Raw genomic sequence first — 20,438 nt, forward strand, 5'->3', positions numbered from 1 at the left:
GATGGGATGTCTTTCACAGCGGCTAGGCAGAGGACCAAGTCGTTAACATTCTCCTCCCCTTACCCAGCATCCCCCGGGAGACGTCCCCTCAGCTCGGCAACCTGCTGCTCGGCCTGCTGCAGAGGAATCAGAAAGACAGGATGGAATTTGGCGAGTGGCGTCGACGTCTCCGAGAACAAGCGACAGGTATTGATTTTCCAGAGTTTGGCTAACCCGCTTTCTCCTCCTGCAGACGCGTTCTTCAGCCATCCTTTCCTCGAGCCATCGTCCACCATTAAAAAATGTAAGGCTAGCTTTCCTACACTCCGAGCAGCGGACCGTCGTCCATCTTGGAAATGCAATTAGCTGTGTGTCTGTGTCCTTCAGCAAGCCCAGTGCCGGTGCCCAGCGCCACCAGTGCAGGGACGGACAGTTCTTGTGGCAGCTCCCCGTGCATCCGCTACAACTCCCCCCCGGTGAGTTGGTTCATCTCGCTCAGACGGGCTGAACCATGTCCCCCTTCTGGGCTCGCATGAATCGCTTTATTCACTGAATCCTCTATTTCTCCTCCTCCTTCTCCGAGCAGTCCCTCCCAGACATGCAGACTCTGGCAGAGGACGGACTGTCCTCCCCGCCGCTCGGCCCGCCAACTTCCTGCAGCTGTCCAAGGAGTCTGCAGGAAGCACCAGCAGCAAGAACTCGTCCTGCGACACAGACGACTTTGTCCTGGTGCCCAACCTCTCCACCGACAGCTGTGAGCGTCCCGCACACACAAGCACACGGTGCACTGCACATACACACACATGCATCATTCTGGACGCGTCTTGATGACTTTTTCAGGAAATGTTGGGAATGTTACCAGGAACAGGTGATGAAATGTTGGTGATGATCCAGAAGAGATCCTGGATTCTGGATCACTTTGAATGTTCTTTAACATTGCAGTCAATGGAGCTCCAGAATGTGTTCCTCAATACCGCGGTTGATTATTGACCGATGTTTCTGGAGTTTCACACAGTCATCTAAGGTGGGTGGGGGGGGGGGGGGGTCTCTATCTCACTATCGAATTTCATTCGGATCAGATCCAGAATGGAGTCAGGAAATAATATTACATTTTAACATTAAACCCATTTATGGATTAAAGAATCATTTAAAAATACTCATCAACTCTGATTCACGTTTACTTTTCATGGTTGGTGTATAAAGATACCGAGAACAATCTAGAACCTTTTGGTGCTGATCCAGATCACCATGTGGACGGTGTAGATCCAGTTATGAGTGGAACGAGCTGCTTGGAGGAGGTCTGTGCTCTCTGAGTGCTTTTCTAGTTACTGTGGCAACAGCACAATGAGGGCGTGTCTGTACCTCTATATGACCAATCAACCTTTGGCACCAAAACATCAGCCTCTTTTTCAGCCGTTTTATGATCGCTCAGCACCAGAAATGGGTTACATGTTTACATTTGCTGACAAAAATACCTCTGCATTATATATATATATATATATATATATGATGCAGAGGTATTTGAACTAAATTACCATAATTCAGACTATATATATATAGTCTGAATTATGGTAATTTAGTTCATATAACTAGTAAATGGCGACGACAGAGAAACCGCAATACGGTCTCACTGCTAGCATGTAGCACAGTTAGCCGACAGTTAGACAATCCAGGGTGCCGCCTCATCGCACGTCTGTTGAAGTTAAATGGAAAATAACAGGATAAAAAATACCCCCCCCCCCCATTTTACTTTGTTTTTTACTGCATGATAGCAGGCAGGTGAGGCGTGGCCTCCGCCGGCTGCATGCCTCTGAGTCTGTTTTGCGCAGCCCCACAGATGTCTTGTTTTCACACACAACATGCATGAAGGGAGGTCACGCTCGCGACCAGTGACTCACAGCACTCCTGGTCACACACACACACACACACACGCACACACAGCACTCCTAGTCGCACACACACACACACACACACACAGCACTCCTAGTCGCACACACACACACACACACACAGCGCTCCTAGTCACACACTCACACACACACACACAGCACTCCTAGTCACACACTCACACACACACACACACAGCATGTGTCACCAAGTCCACCGTCAGTCAGCTGCTGAACCGTTTCATTTTGTAACTGTAGAGTCCTGGACCACACCTGCTGCACGCACACACACACACACACACAAGACGGTGCCGTTTAATCATCCATTTACTCCTGTTCTGTTCAGCCTTCATCATTTTTTTTTTATTCTTCTTACTTCCTCACCAGATGATCAGCCGATGGGAGTCGGGCGCCGGCCGTCTGGCGAGTTCCTCATGTGTGGAGGGTGAGTGAGTGCGTTGACCAGACCAGGGCTTGTGTGTTTCTCATCTTGTGTGAGAATAAGCGGCTCCTTTGAACCCGAAAGAGTCGGGTTCAAAGGAGCAGCATGTCGTCTCCCAGCCTCGGGGGAGTGTTGGGGATCTTCACGTCGCTGTTCTTGTTCCTCTCCTCCTTCGTTGAAGAACCCTGACCCAGATACCAGTTCACTCTTGTTCTATCCCTCCGCTTGTTTCCATGTTTAAACGACTTCTCTCACCCCCCCCCCCCCCCCCCCTTGTTTTAGCTCTGTCCGTAACAAAGGCGCTTTGTCAGCACGTTTGCTGGGACTTTATGTTCAACAACACTTTGTCCCTAGAATGGAAATGAGTCGTGTCACTCTGTGCTTCCCCTCCTGTGCCTGCTGAGCACGGCCTCTAGCCCCGCCCCCGCCAGCACGAACTCCAAGCTGATTGGTTGCTATCTGTGTTTACATGCAAGCCCGGCCCCCTTTTCCGTCCCCGCCTCTAGCCCCGCCCCCGCCAGCATGAACTCCAAGCTGATTGGCTGCTATCTGTGTTTACATGCAAGCCCGCCCCCCCCCCCCCCCGCTGACTCTGCCCTCATGCTTTGCCGGGTTTAACATCAGACCCTGAACCTCGCCGCTCTCCAGATGAAGCGGAGAAGCGGCGAGCAGAACCTCGTCGGACCGGCCGGCCGTTCAGAGATGAGTTATTTTGGGTGTGGACTGGCTTAACACCCTCGTTTCTCCCGTCTTCCCCGGCAGGCAGCCACAACCCTCCTCGGGACAGACCCCCCTGGTGTCCCCTCGAGCCGAGACCACCCCCATCCCCGTTCCCACCCAGATTCGAAACTACCAGCCATCAAGCAGAACCTGTCGAGCAGCCCGACCAACACGCTGTGCAGCTCTCCGAGGTGAGAGATGTGATATTTAAGGACACGTCTCTCTTGTCTCCGCTGTCCTCGTTCCGGTCCGGCCGGGTTTCAGGTCTGTCCTTTTTTAAAAGACGAGTTTAAATGTGGGTCCCGTTGTTGTAACTTTATCCGGAAGCACGACGAGGAAGTTCTGAGTTCTGGCTTTACGTCTTGAGATGTAAACGTGACCCGCGACGTGCAGGTGTGAATCTCAATGAAGTTCCTGACTAGCAGCACAGCGAGGAGGAAGATGCTAAGGATGCTAAGAATGCTAAGAATGCTAACGCCATTCGTGTTTTTGTCGTACTTTGGAGGGAGTTGAATGAAACTTTATTTCTTTGTTACTTTCACTCATTTTTGAAACCCAATCGCTTTAATACGTAATTGTTCGTGGTTGTGTTTCTGTGCGTGGCAGGTCTGGCGCTGTGCGGCGCTCCAACACCAGTCCTATGGGGTTTCCCAAGCTCGGCTCAGGGTCCCCCAGCTCCGCAGACGCCCCTCAGACGGCGGGCAGGAGGCTTTCTATCGGCAGCTCCAGGCCCTACTCCCCCTCGCCGCTGGGTAAGGACACGCCTCCGGGAACGCCACACATTCAGGGACCAGGAACTCACAATGGGAGTGTGTGTCTGTGTGTGTGTGTGTGTGTGTGTGTGTGTGTGTGTGTGTGTGTGTGTGTGTGTGTGTGCAGTGGGGCACCATCCCCGAACAGCTGGGCCACTGCTGCTGTCACCTGCAGCACCAGGAAGCTCGCAGCCGCAGCTCCTCGGGGGGTCAGTTCAGCCGGCCTGCCTTCATAGGGGGGGGGGGGGGGGGGGGCACAGCGCCTCACCGCTCCGTTACTCTCCCTCGTCCAGGTTCCCCCGTTCCATCCTCTCAGCTCCTGGGGGCTCGGCTTCAGAGCGCCCCCACCCTGACTGAGGTCTACCAGAGCAGGCAGAAACTCCACAAGCAGTTATCCGACCCCGTCCATCCGTCCTCCAGCTCGCCGTGCAGCCACTCCCCTCAGCTCGGCCGACCGGCGAGCCTGGGCTCCTCCCCACGCACGTCCGACTGGCTGCAGAAGTCCCCCCTCCCCACTATCATCGGCTCCCCCACAAAGGTAAGTGCGAGTCGGTTGCAGGCGGTCTGGGGGGGGGGGGCACAGACCTCAGACCTGCTGTTAAAGTCTCTTTCCTCCCGTTCAGACGAACTTGGCGCCGTTTAAGATCCCCAAGACGCAGGCGTCCTGTAACCTGATGGCGCTGGCTGACGGCCCCGTGCCCCCCCCAAGGCGCTGGCGGACGCGCGGGACGTCTGTGCCCACCACTGCGGCCCGTACTTCGCCGGGCGCGCCGCTGCCCCTGAAGCCAGCAGGACCTTTGGGAGGTAGGACCGGCGCCAACGGAACCGGCCTCCATCGGGTTCACCGTGTCGGATGAACGTTGGATGAATGTGTTGCGTAGAACGACGGACCTTTATCGGAGCCCCGCCTCTCGGTGATGTCATCACCTTCGTATTGCCCCGCCCACCCCGTGACATCGCTGCTGTTCCACGTCCCTGCAGATCTGTCAGCACGGGTCGTCTGTCTGAGCAGCCGGTCCGGCTTGCTCTGGGGGGGCAGGTCTATCAGGGCAGCACCGACAGCCTGAACACGGAGCGGCCCATGGACACAGGTAGGGGGGGGGGGCGCCGGTCTGAAGCGTGCGGCCTTTAGTCCATATATGGAGACGTAACGTCTGCTCCTCTCAGCCCCCCAGCCCCCGGTGGGCCGGCTCACGGACGGTCAGCCAGCCCCCGCACGGTCCTCTTCACTGTGGGCTCGCCGCCAGCAGCAGCACTCCTCCGACCTGCAGCCATCTTGGCACCAGACCGCGCACCACCTCAGGTAGCCCCCTCCAGCGGCGCGCAGCTGGTAGCCAATCAGGCGCTCCGATTTGAAGGTGTTTACTCATTTGTTTTTGCTCCGCCCTCCTCTCAGTGGGCTCCAACAGCTCAGCCGGATCCCTGTGCTCCACCAGCGGCCGGGTTTACGTGGGGTCTCCTCCGGGCGTGGCCATGGGCTCGTCCCCCCCCGGAGGCTTCCTGGGCGGTGAGGGGGCCCCCGGCAGCCTGCGCTACGTCCCCTATGGGACCTCCCCGCCCAGCCTGGAGGGATTCATTACGTTTGAAGCCCCGGAGCTGCCTGAAGAGACCCTCATGGAGGTGAGGGGGGGCGGGGGGGGGGGGGGGGGGGGGGCTCGCCTGGTTTCTGTCCGTCTGCTTGTGTCTGACGTTAAAACGTTCCGTTGGCGTCGCAGCGCGAGCACACGGACACTCTGATGCACCTCCGGATGATGCTCTCCTTCACCGACTGCGTCCTCGAGATGGCCGCCGTTCGAGCCGGCGGAACGGAGCTGGGCGTGTCGGCCGCCTCGCTCTACCCCCCCCAGGACAGCGTGGTCATGGACCAGATCAGCCAGCTGAGCAAAGAGTGGGGGTACGAGACGACCCCAGCCCGCACCTCACCTCTGGAGACGCAGGAGACGCTGCGTCTCATTGGCTGTGCTTGTGCCGCCCCCTACAGGCAGGTGGAGCAGTTGGTGCTCTACATGAAGGCGGCGCAGCTCCTCGCTTCCTCCCTCCATCTGGCCAAGGCGCAGATTAAATCAGACAAGCTCAATCCGTCCACTGCCGTCAAACAGGGTGAGGACAATGCAGCGGACGGGGACTGTCCCCTGTCCCCTGTCCCTGTTTGACTCGATAATGAAGATGAAATAATATGTCCCCCCCCCTCCCTCAGTGGTGAAGAATCTGAACGAGCGTTACAAAAGCTGCATCTCGCTCTGTCGCCGGCTGACGGACAAACTCAACCGCTTCTTCTCCGACAAGCAGCGCTTTGTGGACGAGATCAACAGCGTGACGGCCGAGAAGCTCGTCTACAACCACGCCGTCGAGATGGTGAGTCTCAGACGCACGCCGGGGGGGCGGAGCCTAGATCACGGCCAGCGCCTGCGAGGGAGGTAAAGCGGCGCCCTGGTGTCTCGCTGTGTCCCTCAGGTGCAGTCGGCAGCTCTGGATGAGATGTTCAAGCAGACGGAGGACATCGCCTACCGCTACAGCAAGGCCGCCATGCTGCTGGACGGCCTGTCCAAGATCCTGCAGGACCCCACTGACGTCGAGAACGTGGTCAAGTGTGAGTACGCGCCCCGAGACTCGGCCGTCTCCACGCGCCCCGAGTCTCGGGGCAGCATCCGTTTCCATGGATACGAGCTAAATGGAGTATAAACGGCCTTAAAGGGAGCCCCGACCTCGACTATGTAAATACGCTGACAAAAATAGATAAACATTCCTTATAAGTTATAACATCTGTTTTATTTACAATATAACGCGATGCATGGTGGCCGCCATGTTTTTCGGGTGCGCAATGCATTCTGGGTTGGCTACGTCAAACGGTTGCAGCCCTCGCTTTTGCTTGCGTTTTGCTGCTGCCTTTCTGTGGATCCATGACTAAGAGAAACGACACACACACACAAAGTGAATAATTAGCACGCGGGTCGGCTCCACCTGAACCTGCTCGGTTAGGCTCCGCCTTCGTTCACCTGTCTTCGGTTCACCTCGGCTCCACTCGTGTGTTCGAACCCCCGAAAGTCTGTTCGACGAGGTTCCGCTGTATTTTCTATGGGGGCGGGGTCTAGGCTAACATGCTAACGGATAACATGCTAACGGCTTCAGCGGCCTCCATTAACTTCCTGTGTTTCTGTGCGTTTCCCTGCAGACAAAGCCAGCGTGGACCGCAGGATTTCAGCGCTCTGCTACTGCACGGTCACGCTGTACGAGTAGCAGCATGAACACGCACGCAGAGGACCGCCCTCCCGTAGCAGTCCGCCCCCCACCGGTTCCACCGGAGGGCGCCGTCAGACTGACCTGTGACCAGCGCCTGATGTCGGAATCTCCAACCAAAGACGACAACAGATCCAGAAACTGAAGGCTGAAGCTGGATCTGGTCGTAACGCACGCACTTTAAGTGCATTTTTTTTATGACGCTATGCTGGCGAATATCCACCTGATCGACGTGGAGAAACAAACACGCCTCTGAGGATGGAATGTTTTCTACCAGGAGGAGAGGATGGACGGGAGAAACCCGAGCTCCCGTGAAGCAGTTCAGTTTTAGAATCCTGCTTCCTGTGTGACTTCACTCGTTGTTGACTGTTCACGTTGTTGTTCTTATTTATTGGTTCGCAAGAACATGGACGTCTGCGTCTCCTGCCTCCCCAAGGAAAATGAAGACGTCGAGCTTCCCTGTAACAGACCTGACTGACGAACGGTCGAAACACAAACTCCTGTTCCAGAATCTCGCCGTCGATGTGAGCAAAGCAGATTTGTAGTTCCTGTGTTTTTATTTCCTAGTATTGTTCGCTCAAGCACTTTATTGTGGATTTGGAGGAGCAGATTTGCTCCTCTGCAGTGTCTGGAGGTAGAAGTGAGGAAGACGTTGGTCCAGCCTGCAGAAAGCATTGAGACGGGGGACGGGGGGGCACTGGGTGAACCTCGGGGACGGCCCAGTCCTGCAGGAGCCGTCCCGGGCGTTGGACAGAACCTCTCTAGCCCCCGCTGGGGGACGGAATTCTGCAAACGGACTTGGTACTCCTTTTAATTTAGCATATTTAAGGACCTGACAGAAGCTTGTCGTTCCGTTTTTACACCCAGTGAGGAGGTGTTGAAATAACCCCCCCCCCCCCCCCCACTGGGACATTTCAGTTCATTGTGAAGCTGAATGGTCACAATCCTGGACAAGACGCCTTCACTCAGGTCTGTTTTACGTCCCGTCAGCATCTGTAGCTACACTTTTAACAGAACTTGATGTTTGCAGGTTTGTATGTGGTGCGTGTGTCTATTCCTTGTCCCTCCTTTTGGGGGAGGGGCATGAATGTGTGAGATCTTGGCTTTTGTGTGTGTGTGTGGGGGGGGGGGGGGCTTGGAGAGAGTGTGGGTCAAAGAGCACAAATCTTTACATGTACGTAAATGAATTTGATACTTCTGATTGGTGATGGTGAAACCTCCTTTGGCACAACGGGGGGGGGGGGGGGGGTCGTGCCGCTCGCCTTCCCAGAGCGCTCGTCCTACCGGTGCCGCTCCTCGTTGGGATGAAGACGTCACACTCGTCTTCACGGCTTGTTGCGATGTGAAACTGCTCGGCCATTCATCCAGTCCCTCCGCTTCATCTGTTGTGTGTGTGCGTGTGTGTGTGTGTGTGTGTGTGTGTGTGTGTGTGTGAGAGACACACACACACACACACACACACACACACCTGTGGCCAGTAGGATACAGGTAATGGTGGAAAAGGCATGTGCAGGCCCACTCTGTACAGGTGTGAATACGTTCTTTCCTCTGTAGAGATCTGTATATTAGCGTTGCCCCCCCCCCCCCCCCCCCGGCGGTCTCTGGGCCTGTTCTCTACTGCGTCCCTCTTTGTCCTCCACAGAACCACAAAGCCTTTATCTACGCAGTGAAGAGGGACAACCCCAATCTCTGTCTTCCTGAAGACGAGCACCAAGTCTGACCCCCCCCCGTAGAGACTCTAGAATCCTGAATGTCTTGTTTTGTGTCTCCAGCTCGATTTGATGCATTTTGAAACCTTGTCAGTCGCATCCCTTAAACTGATTTTTGCAGAGAGAAATGTTCGTGTTTTACTCGTCTCACTGAAGGGTGTGTCTCTTTGTTCTTAGAGTCTTTGTTATTAAAGAAGAACGGAATAGAGATTGTCTGGCTGTGGCTTCTTCCCCCAGATTGGTTGAGAGAATCTCAGATTCATCGTTGAACAGCATGTTGGATGTTTTATACTTGAGGTTGGGGTGCATTCTGTATTTGCTCAAAAATCTAACATTTTATAATAAACTAATTTCTGTGGCTGGCATGATTACACAGTCATAGTGGGGTTATTCTCCAATAATATACATTTGTAGTAGAACTTAATTAGCCTTAATAGAACTGGTTCCGTTGCCAGTGTCGCTCCTTTTCAGACTCTAGTCTGCACGGAGCCCATTTGCAGCGGCTCGGTCCAGAGGCCACATGTCTGGCTCGGGCCATCAGCTGCTTTGGGTTTGCTGAAAGACTGAAATGATGAAAGCTTAAACTATTAACAGCCAGAAACAGATTTCTTTTGTTTCATCTATTTGTTGAGCTGTAACAGTCCGTTGGGATTCTCCCACACACGGGTATGTATGTAAACAGGCACCCCTCGTTCCACCCCCCCCCCCAGGGATCAGGAAGATCGTGTGGCGCACCCAAATATGTCCGACCACGTTTGATTTATTATTTAACATGATTAAAAATAAAAGGAATTATAGCCTGTAAGCTGCGTAAATATATCCACGTAATTTTAACAATTATTTTACATCCTTGAGGCGTATTAATTAGTCGGAGCTGAGCGGAACCTTTGACGCCGTGTCGTTCACCCCGGGGAACCTAGAGTGGGTCGGCTTCCGGTTTACGCTTCAGACACGAACGGGAGCGAAAAGAAAGTGCGCTCTGAAGTTTACAGGTTAGTACCGCGTCAAATACACTTGGATGGTGGAGTACGCGCTTCGTATTGATTCTGTAGGCTACAGATTGTAATTTCGTAATTAATTATCTAACTTTAAGAGGAGTTTGAACAGGTTTACGGGTCCTGTAGTAGTACATAACTTGGAGAGTATGTAAATGTGAAAATGTCCGAGAGGGTAAAGTAAATATACATTGAGTAATTTTACACACATAGTTTTATTTTCAGACAATGACTGTAATATTGTACATAGTATGTGAAAAATGACATGTAAATGTACTGCTACCTGGAAAAGAAAAATAAGAGTAACTAACGGGAGTAAAAAGAAAGCGTGTGTGTTTCTTGCTCTGACGTTGTATTTAAATGTACAGATATTCTTTTTGTTATTGTGTCCACCATCCCGGGAACCGGCGCTTTCTGAACTTCAGGGCTTCATCAGATCCCACCTTGGAGAAAAAGCGACAATGGAGACATTTCGGGAGTTGATGTGCGGCGCACAAACTGAGCAGGAGTCTCCTCAGCAGTTCCTGTATCGCATGATCGGACTCAAACACAAACTCATCTTTCAGTCAAAGCAGGCCAATGCAGATATTACCTTTGACCCGAGGACAATCCAGGGAGTGTTCCTGCACACGATCCATCAAGGCCTGGGACGGAAGTATGCGGATCTGCGACGAGACCTGAGACCCCTTACCTCAAACCACAACGTCACGGATGTAGAGATCCTTAGTGAGGTTTCAAAGATAATTAGAGAAGAGAATGAACGTCAGCGAAGGTTCGGCCAAGCCACGTGTCAAAGGTCAGCCGAAGAGCAACAAACATCACAGGCAATCAAACAACTCGCTGCGCAAGTAGAGACTCTAACCAAGATGGTGGCAACTCTCGTGGAACAAAAAGCTGAAAATCCCTCTTCTCCGACCAAGCGGAAGAAGATCTTTCTCTGTCCGAATTGCGCTGCACAAAGTTTACAGGAGTGCAGCCATTGCTTCGTGTGTGGCGAGTCGGGGCACAGAGCGGTTGGATGTCTGAAGCGACCCAAGAATCGGGGGAATGGGAACCGGTTTTTCTACAGCCAGAGGCCGGGACAGAGTCGAAGTCCCAGTCAGTGAACTCTGCCTCTGCTGAAGCTACGACGATCCACACCAAACAGCCGAGGAAGCCTTTGGACATGTATCGTTTGTTTTCATACGATTCTCTGCTTTTTTTTTTATAACATTATCATTTACTGTAGTATTGTATATAGTATGTGAAAAATGACGTGTAAATGTACTGCTACCTGGAAAAGAAAAATACTAACGGGAGTGAAACGAGAGTGCGTGTGTGTTTCTTGCTCTGACGTTCTATTTAAATTTACAGATATGATTTTTGCTATTGTGTCCACCATCCCGGGACCCGTAACGATTACGTACCGGTACTAGCCATGAGGCTGCATTATAAAAGTGATGATTGAAAGTAGCGTTATGAAAGCAGAGACTTGCAGTCAAACATTTTTATGATTGTTTGGCATATATATAAAATTAATTAGTGGTTCATTGAACAAAAAGGCTGCAAAAAACGTTAAATATTTGTATCGCATACAAATTATTTGAACGTAGATGTTTTTTGAATATTACGGTCATTTGTTTTTAAATAAAACCTTATTCTTTTGAGGGGATGACCTCAGCTGGCCTTTGGAGCTGATTGGGCTTCACTTGATTGACAGACTTATAGACCAATGGCCGATGCCGTTTGCCTGACGGTTAGCCAATAGCGCGGCGTCAATCTGGGACCGGCTATTTTAGTTTCTGCTCACAGAATTGTTATTGTCTGGTCCGCTGGTCAGCGTCGGAGGAGAGGGTGAGTGTCATTTGAAGCGGGCGGTACTCGGGCAGCTGTAGAGTCAGATAATAGAAAACTTTGATTACTGACGTGTGTTTACATTCTAAAAATAAACTGCGTCATTGGTTCAGTAGTTAGCGCTCGGAATGTAATGCAAGAGTTGTGATCATATCAATGTTACCATCGGTGTGCTAAGCTACGTTAGCGGAGTATCCGTGCAAGTAGCTGCTTATCGGCTAAATGGATTCACCCGAACATTATAGGGCAATGTCAAACACTGTTAGCAGCAGCTAGCACTTAGCTTCTGGCCGGAAGTTCCTCATACCTGTGACGTGCGTCACTGTTTTTGTTTTTTTTAACCTATTTATTAGTTTCTTATGAACACATAAAACATTGAAGTACAGCATGTACAAATACTCATACACATACAAATGTACACGTATCCATACACGCATAGGTAATTAAAATACTAAAAACTGGCACTGACAATGGAGAGAGAAAATAACAAAAAAGGGGTGGGGTCAAGTTACGGTAGTTATACTTATGCATTTGTATGTTTATTTTTGCTAAAGTACTCCAAAAAAGATCGTCTACCCTCCGTTTTAGTTCAAATTAAAATTTTTCCAAGTGAACGTGTTTCATTACATCATGTAAGAGATTTAAGTAGGATGGAGGTTTTTTGGTTCCAGTTTAATAGGATCAGTCTACTAGACAACACTGTAGTGCGTCACTGGTTTAACGACATTTGTGTCTCACCCATTTATTTGAACAGGAAATTTGACTATGACGTCATCAACATGATTGGGAGACAAAGAGAAAATCAATATAAAGCACATACAAGAGGGCGTTAACCCAACCCCCGAGGCTGCTGCTGGCATTTACACGGTTTGTTTATTCCACATACAAGATGTCCCGGGAACAGCTGGCCGTGCAGCGGGCCAGGAGGGCGTTCCAGACGGGCAGAACCAAACGTCTGGAGTTCAGGATCGACCAGCTGAAGAGCCTGCTCCGCTTCATCTCAGAGAGAAGGAGCAACATAGCAGATGCTGTCAAAAGGGACATGGCCAAGGTGGGCTGCTGGTGACGTCGCAATAGGATCAGTGGGTCCCACTAGTTAAAGCAGTGCTTCTCAATTATTTTCTGTCGCGCCCCCCCTAGGAAGAAAAAAACATTTTGCCCCCCCGAAAAAAAACAAAACACTATTGTATCCTTATTAACATACAAAGAAATATAAAAAAGAAAGAAATATATATCAACTTACAACAAATAATAACTTTATTACCATTTTTTTTTAGTCTGCAACCGAAAATAAGGAAGTCAAGTCTTTCTTCTTCTCCCACCGTATATTGTATACAACCACTCTTCTTCTGCTAATCCTCCCTGCGCGCACTCTGACGATCAGGGCGCCACTGCCAAATACTGGAGTGGATGTGCAATTACACTTTACTCTCGTAAGGCAAAAAAAACATTTTCTCCGCGGACACAGGCGCCCCCCCTGACATCGCACCGCGCCCCACCATTTGAGAACCACTGAGTTAAAGGAACAATTATTAGTGTCTGGTGCGATTGAGTTAAAATGGCCAAGATCAGTTTCACACTCTACTCAATGGTAGAGCTGAATAGCGCTGGTAAAAAAAATAACGTCTCAGGGCTTCTCAGCTGTAAGAAAAAAATATTTATTTTATTATTCCTACAGTTATAAACCGGAACCTTTTTGATTTGTCACAATGTAGAGTATTTATTATTTCCAAGATGGAATATGATCAGAATTGTTGTCATTTTTTTAAACTTGTTTTTATTTTCCTAAATGGGCCGAGGCTAATTCTTAACATTTTTAAGGATCCAAATGAAGGAATAAGCACGCAATCTGAGGCTTTTGTCCCCTTTCTACTCTCAGAGTGAAAATGGAACGGAGCTGTTTGAAATGCTGGGAGTGGAGGGAGAGATCAACATGGCCGTAGAGAACCTGGCCCAATGGGCTGCGCCTCGTCCGGTGGAGAAGAACCTCCTCACCGTTACGGACGAGGTTTATATCCAGCCGGAGCCTCTGGGAGTGGTGCTCATCATCGGGGCCTGGAACTACCCCTGGGCGGTCACCCTCCAGCCACTGGTTGGCGCTATTGCTGCTGGTAGGAAGCGTCTTTATCCCAGTGCTTCAGTGATGCATGAAGTACTTGAAGAACCTTGAACCTTGGGTGGGGTAGTGGTTAGCGTTGTTGCCTCACAGCAAGAAGGTACCAGGTTCAAGACCTACCTGTGTGGAGTTTGTATGTTCTCTCCGTGTGGTTTTTTTTCCAGGTTTTAACCCCTTCAGTTTTACAAAAAAAAACAACAACAAAAAAAAACTGAAGGGGTTAAAACAGCCTTTCATGGCGCTTATTGTTTGTCTTCCAGGTAATGCAGCGGTAATAAAACCCTCTGAGGTCAGCGCTCACTCCGCCAAGCTCATGGAGGAACTCCTCCCTCAGTACCTGGACAAGGTGAGCCCCCTGGCATGTTGCTTTTCATGTTACGTCTCCGTGAACGGTCGCTTTAAGGGCTGCCATGTTTGCCTCCTGCAGGATCTGTACCCAGTGGTGACCGGCGGCGTGCCGGAGACCCAGGAGCTTCTTCAGCAGAGGTTTGACCACATTTTCTACACGGGAAGCAGCACAGTGGGTAAACTGGTGATGGGGGCGGCTGCTCGCCACCTGACCCCCGTGACGCTGGAGATGGGCGGGAAGAGCCCCTGCTACATCGACAAGAAGTCAGACATTCCTGTCGCCTGCCGGTCAGTCTCATCTGGAACATGGAGCACCCGCAGATGCTACCTTTACACGAACTCAGTCACAGCATCTAGTTAGCATTCATCTAGCACATAACCCAGACCACATGCTAACAGTGTGCTGGTTAACTGGAGGGGTGGGGGGGGGGGTTAAATGCTTGATACCTCTGCTCTGTTCTCTCTCTACAGTCGCATCACATGGGGAAAGTTTGTGAACTGCGGGCAGACCTGCATCGCTCCAGACTACATCCTGTGTGAACCGAGCATCCAGGACCGAGTAGTAGAAGAGATCAGGAGGAGCATCAAGGTCGGTCAATGTCACGAAGAGGATTCATGATCTACCACGACCGGGGTCACTGAGAACCGACACAGCCACGGCGGTTACTGTCGCTCAAGCTGACAGATCCCCGAAGGCGTGTCGTTTCCTGTGTGGGCGAGAACCTTTCGCAGTAAAAGACCTTTTATCTATTAAACACTGAAGGGACTCCCTTGTGTTGATTCCCTTTCGTCCTGGTCAGGATAATCCTAGAAGGTTGAGTCGGAAGCAGATTAATTTATTTTTAAGGTTCAGATTCCTTTATGGTTGTTGTTGGCGAACGGCCGTCGTTTCGCCGGTTCCCCGATGCGTGGCGGCGTGACCCCTTTTATTTTCTCCGCTAACTTTTCTGAGGGGCTGCTGCTCTCGTGCCACGGAGAGACGTTGCAGGTTAGCGCCCTCTCAACGCTGCCTTTGCCTCTGCCTGAAGGTCGTTCACCACTTCCTTGGTTTTCGGCACATTCAGGAGCAGGTTGTTTCTGCTGCACCAGTCGGTGAAAGGTTCCACATCCTCTCTGTAGTGCTGCTCCTCGCCGTCCTGGATAAGACCCACCACTGTCGTTTTGTCCGCATGCTTAATGATGTGATTTGTGTGTGTTCGTGAGTCATCGGGGTGTAACGTAGGGGGCTGAGAACGCACCCCGGCCGAGCTAAAATCCACAAATTGCATCCGGACCAGCGCATTCTTGTTTTCCAGGTGCTCCAGGGTCAGGTGAAGAGCAGTGGAAACGGCGTCCTCGGTGGAGCGGCTTAGGCGATGTGCAAATGTGCTGTCATGTAGACTGAAGGAAGCTCTTGGATGAGAGATTAAATGTCTGATCCAAGAGGTTTTTATTTGTATTAGCTGCTTTGGCTTTAACAGCGAGTGTATCACCACCCAACACAGGGAAGCGCCGTCCTGTGGCACTGCGCTAACTGGCTAACCTGGGACTCCTCTTCACGACGGGAGCGTGTTAAAGTGGTCTTTGTTGTGGGGGTGGTTAGCAACCCGACCTTTCATCTCTTATCCACCCACTGCAGGAGTTTTACACCGACGACCCAAAAGCCTTTGAGGACTACGGCCGCATCGTCAACCAGCAGCACTTTGAGAGGGTGATGGCTCTGATGGAGGGCAGCACGGTGGCCGTGGGAGGAGAGAGCGATGCGTCCCAGTGCTACATCGGTACGTGGGTCCGAAAAGAAGCTCCTGGTGGATCGGTCGCTGTGTTCATTGAGTCTCTTAATGTATGATGGCCGGTGATCATGGAAACCATCGCTGTTGCATTGTGGGCTGATCACACACAAGGTATAACTCCAATAGAATTCTATGTACCGTATTTTTCGGACTATAAGTCGATCCAGTCACAAAATGCATAATGAGGAAGAAAAAAACATATATAAATCGCTCCAGGGTATAAGTTGCATTTTTTGGGGGGAAATTTATTTGACAAAAACTGAGACCAAGAACAGTAAAGATGGGACTCGCCCCAAAACCCCCCAGAAATATGCTCCGAGCACGCACTACGATCAGAAACTCTGAGCGTTGTTCAAAGTAGCCTACCCGGAAAAGGAGCGCAGCGCTTACGAAGAAAGGAAACAGTCCCAGCAGAAGCTGCTGATTGCTTTATAACATAAAAAATAGGCTGGATAGACCTCCAGAAAAATACACACACGCAAACACTGCAGGCAGTAAGTTCTGGATGGATGAAACTTCCACTTTGGAAAAGCTTTTCTTTTTAGATTAACATGGTTTACCTTAACTACAAACTTCAAAGCGATCCCTGACTGTTTTGACAAATTGGTCTACAAACACAATATTTTACCTCTACTACGTAAATACATAGAAAAAAATATATAATTATTCCTTATCAGATGTATAATCCATTTAGTTTGGGGGCCGCCAATGTTACGTCGCAAGGCATTCTGGGTGAGACGTGAAACGGCTGCAGCGCCCGGCTCACTGCTATTGTTTAGCCGTTCTTTTTTTACGTTAACACACCGTGCACCTATTCAGTTCTTTATTATGTTATTAGAAAACATTTCAAGGTGAAATGTCTGTTCTTTGGTGGTGGCTCGAAATAAGGTAAGAATTGGCCATAAAAACACAAAATGCACAGATTTATGTACATTCTGTCATCTAGTGGAAGGGCTGTAATTTTAATATACAAGTAAAAAAGAAAGTAAATTGTTTTTTTTGTTTTTTTTTGATGCATCATGAAGAAAAAACCCATAAATAAGTCTCACCTGAGTAAGTCGCAGAACCAAACTATGGAAAAAAAGTGCGACTTATAGTCCGAAAAATACGGTAGGTTTATGAGCAGTCAAAAAGTGTTTTATCCATGTCATCTGTGTGATGAAGAAAATGGCAATATGTGTGGTGGCTGGCAAGGACAAAGCAAATCACCGGAGAAAGGCGCTGTATCTTCAGAGAAGCTGCGATCAGTGCAGCAGCAGATTAAGGAAATGATGTCCACAAGTTTAAGGAAAGTGTTCCAAGTGGCCGTGCCGTGCCGATTACCTCCGTACCGCACCGTCGTGGACCCTCAGCCAATCCCTGCAGCCTAGAATACATGATGCTGAGCAGCGGGATCCTTCAGAGCACATTTAAATCCTTCGTTACCTTGACTTAGGAGAGACGAAAGTTATGTGATTGCATTTGTTTGTTTGTTTGTTTGTCAGTGTTTGATGATTTAAGGTTGTGCAGGGACTGGAATGTCTGAGCACCTCAGGATTCAGTTTGATTCCGATTCAGAGGATGAAAAGATATTTTCTTCACACATAGATTATTTTTCTCCTTTTCTTACTATTCCTAAAAAGGTAATTGTAAAGATCCATAATAAGCATGGATTTATTTGCGTCTTTGATTAATACAGTAGAAAAATAAATGTGATTTTTAGTATTATTTTGACACGGCTGCTTTTCTCCAGCCTTATGAAAACTGCGTCTGATCCTTGGCTGATGAAGCTTTGAAGTTTTATTTCTTGCCAGGATACTTAAATATGGAAGCTCTCGTCTTCCTGTGTCCTTGCAGCCCCCACCGTGCTGACGGACGTGACCCGGGAATCTAAAGTGATGAAGGAGGAGATATTCGGGCCTCTGCTGCCCATCGTCCCGGTGAGCGGCGTGGAGGAGGCCGTCCGCTTCATTAACGAAGGGGAGAAGCCTCTGGTCGTGTACGTCTTCTCCAACGATAACAAGGTAAAGGCAGCAGCCGACCAGCCGGCCAGCCAGCCAGTCAGTCAGTCAGACAGTCAGTCGGTGAGACGTCACTCCGGCTTCTCGTTGAACAGCTCATCAAAAGGATGATAGCGGATACGTCCAGCGGTGCGCTGCTGGCCAATGACTGCCTGGTACACTTCACCGTCACTGCGCTGCCCTTCGGAGGAGTCGGTGAGTCGGGCCGTCAAACCAGGCCGCAGTTCTTTACCGGCTGTTTACTGTGAGTGATGAAGCACACTCCTCCTCCTCCTCAGGGAACAGCGGTATGGGCTGCTACCACGGCCGGCACACCTTCGACCGGCTCAGTCACCTGCGTAGCTGCCTGATCAAGCAGCTGAAGATGGAGGGGGTGAACAGGATGCGGTACCCCCCCCACACGGCGAAGAAGCTGAGCTGGGCTCGGTTCCTTCTGCTGAGGCGGACCAATGTGAGCAGCGTGCGGCGTGCGGTGACCGTGGCCATGCTGGTGGCCTTAGCGGCGTTCACGGTGCAGGTAAATACTCAGGAAGGAGGGCAGGCAGAGGTCACATTCACGGGGGGGGGGGGGGGGGTCGCATCAGAAGAGGGATGGGCAACAGTAGTTTACTGTCATTGTGATGATTGTTTACATCCATTTAAATAATAAACAGTTTTTCGCGACAGCCTCAAAGGTAGCACGGTTAGCGTGAGCTAGCGTAGCACGGCCAGTGTCTCCCTTGAGCCGGTCCCGAGCTGGATAAATGCAGAGGGTTCGACAGGAATGGCGTCCGGCGTAAAACTTAGCAGACTTAAACGTGCAAAACCCTTAAAGGTGACATATTCTACCCTTTTTCCACAAGTTAACGCGGTTCCCAGACACTTGTATGAAATTATCAAACAGATGCTGCAGGACAGCGTCCGTCATTTCGGTCTCAAACAGCTCCGTCAGAAAAGCTCTAAACCCGGAAGCAAGAGTACGTTTATAGCGAGCACGCCTCCGGTAAAGGGACGTTTTTAGCACACACAAAAACATTGTTGGCAATTTTCACCGGAACATTACCACAAAAAAATGAACTTTATCCGCTCTGCTCTTCTTCGACTCGTGCAGGAGAGACGGAGAGCAGGACGTCTGGAGCGCAATCAAGGAGAGCGCGTCTCTACACCCAGACACGCATTGCGCAGTGTGTGTGTGTGTGTGTGCGCACACAAACACACGCAGCGTGATGACGATAATAATCTCAGGACGGAATAAAAATGCTTTGAATCATCCATTTTCAAACCGCTTATCCTGCAGCCTCAGAGGAGCGGAGCGACTCCGCACTCTCTCCGGAGCCTCCCACTTGTTCTTTTGGTCACTACCCAAAACTCGTGACCGCAGGGGAGGGCAGGAACGGAGAGCGACCCGTAAATGGAGCGCTTCGCCTTTCGGCTCTGCTCCCTCTTCACCCCGACGGATCGGCGCTGCAGTATCGCGGTCGTAGCGCCGATGTCTATTGCTCCATAAAGCGTCTCGTTCAAAGTGTTTAACACACTAAAACCTTTTTGCCCATTTTCGCCGGAACATTACCACAAAAAAGAAACGTTATGCAGGGAAAATGCCGTAGAGCGTGGACGGGCAGACACGGGGAAAACGCACGCACGCATGTGCACATTTGCCCCTTGTGATGTCACAGCGGACGCGATTTCTTCCAGACGTGTTTCAGGAGGTCATTTCAGACCTACCCAAACTACAAAGGATTGACTGGATGGTTTATTTAGCAGTTTTGGGTTGATAAGCACCCAAAATAAACCATAATAGTGTAGAAACATGGGGAAAGTGAGTTTTTCATGTCCCCTTTAATATAGAAGTCAGTATTTCTCATGACAACAGATGGAGTTCTGATCCCTTCAGACCCACACGCCTGTTCCTGACACAACAACGGCGTTGTGTCTGACGCACAATGTGTGCTGTTGTTCAGGAAATCTGACCACACAGTACCCGGCCCCCTTCATTGCCCAGCAGGCTTCAGCTAAATGCCCCCCTTTGTTTTGCCCCCACCCCCCTTTTGTTTACAATCCCACAACAGTGGAACTGTGTGTGTGTGTGTGTGTGTGTGTGTGTGTGTGTGTGTGTGTGTGTGTGTGTGTGTGTGCGTGAACGTGTGTGAACGTGTGTGAACGTGTGTGTGTGTGTGTGAACGTGTGTGTGTGTGTGAACGTGTGTGGTCTCCACCCTGATTGTGTGCTGCTGTTTCTGCAGAGATTCCTGCGCCGCCGCTGAGGAGCAGGACCCGACCACCTGAGGAGGGGGGGGGACCGGTACAGGCGAACCCACACTGGCTGTCCAGAGAGTTGTACAGTGCAGATGTTCTGTGATGTTTTCTTTTTTTCTAATGAGCTGAAATAAAAAAAGTCCAGTAATATTTTCAATCAATCACCGGTTTGTGCTGCTCTGCCTTTTCTGCGATACACACGTCCTTATTCAGCTGGGGACTGTTTCACGCTGCACACATCTGTGAGGAGCCTCTTTGTGGGATTATGATTAACCAGATGTCGCTGAGTCGTTTATGATGCCGCCATAAACCGACGTGTTGTTATTCAGATACATTGACCTCCGTGTCGACTGAGTTTGGAGAATTAGTCTGATTAGACGCGGTGGAAGGAGCAGAAGGTGAGCTGATCGTTGAA

The 20,438-nt window shown here is 50.5% G+C and overlaps 2 protein-coding genes across 2 annotated transcripts in view; both read left to right on the top strand.

Annotated features, from left to right (window-relative positions):
- Nucleotides 1-11,029, top strand: part of ulk2 (unc-51 like autophagy activating kinase 2) — a 20,806-nt gene extending 9,777 nt beyond the window's left edge. The window contains 22 exon segments of the mRNA XM_068745792.1: nt 27-150; nt 233-283; nt 367-455; nt 566-626; nt 629-733; nt 2,253-2,310; nt 3,070-3,161; nt 3,164-3,218; nt 3,634-3,777; nt 3,906-3,988; nt 4,073-4,317; nt 4,403-4,477; nt 4,480-4,583; nt 4,761-4,870; nt 4,955-5,023; nt 5,026-5,082; nt 5,176-5,399; nt 5,495-5,673; nt 5,761-5,879; nt 5,977-6,134; nt 6,234-6,369; nt 6,952-11,029. Coding sequence (XP_068601893.1) covers nt 27-150; nt 233-283; nt 367-455; nt 566-626; nt 629-733; nt 2,253-2,310; nt 3,070-3,161; nt 3,164-3,218; nt 3,634-3,777; nt 3,906-3,988; nt 4,073-4,317; nt 4,403-4,477; nt 4,480-4,583; nt 4,761-4,870; nt 4,955-5,023; nt 5,026-5,082; nt 5,176-5,399; nt 5,495-5,673; nt 5,761-5,879; nt 5,977-6,134; nt 6,234-6,369; nt 6,952-7,016 — 2,403 coding nt within the window. The 3' untranslated portion in view covers nt 7,017-11,029.
- Nucleotides 11,030-11,509: 480 nt separating this feature from the next.
- LOC137901106 (aldehyde dehydrogenase family 3 member A2-like) lies at nt 11,510-20,184 on the top strand. The gene is made up of 11 exons (XM_068745108.1): nt 11,510-11,553; nt 12,443-12,604; nt 13,433-13,664; nt 13,930-14,015; nt 14,097-14,305; nt 14,489-14,606; nt 15,636-15,777; nt 17,626-17,792; nt 17,885-17,984; nt 18,068-18,306; nt 20,011-20,184. Exons 2-11 carry the CDS (start codon nt 12,443-12,445, stop codon nt 20,029-20,031), a joined length of 1,476 nt encoding a protein of 491 aa, XP_068601209.1. The 5' UTR covers nt 11,510-11,553; the 3' UTR covers nt 20,032-20,184.
- The last annotated feature ends 254 nt before the right edge of the window (nt 20,185-20,438 follow it).

This window comes from Brachionichthys hirsutus, chromosome 11 (genome assembly GCF_040956055.1).
Source record: "Brachionichthys hirsutus isolate HB-005 chromosome 11, CSIRO-AGI_Bhir_v1, whole genome shotgun sequence".
Taxonomy (NCBI): Eukaryota; Metazoa; Chordata; class Actinopteri; order Lophiiformes; family Brachionichthyidae; genus Brachionichthys; species Brachionichthys hirsutus.

Coding starts and splice junctions, on each gene's coding strand:
- LOC137901106 (XM_068745108.1), top strand. CDS start 12,443: ATGTCCCGGGAACAGCTGGCCGTGCAGCGGGCCAGGAGGGCGTTCCAG. Junction 15,778..17,625: donor TGCGTCCCAGTGCTACATCG/GTACGTGGGTCC, acceptor GTGTCCTTGCAG/CCCCCACCGTGCTGACGGAC. Junction 18,307..20,010: donor TAGCGGCGTTCACGGTGCAG/GTAAATACTCAG, acceptor CTGTTTCTGCAG/AGATTCCTGCGCCGCCGCTG.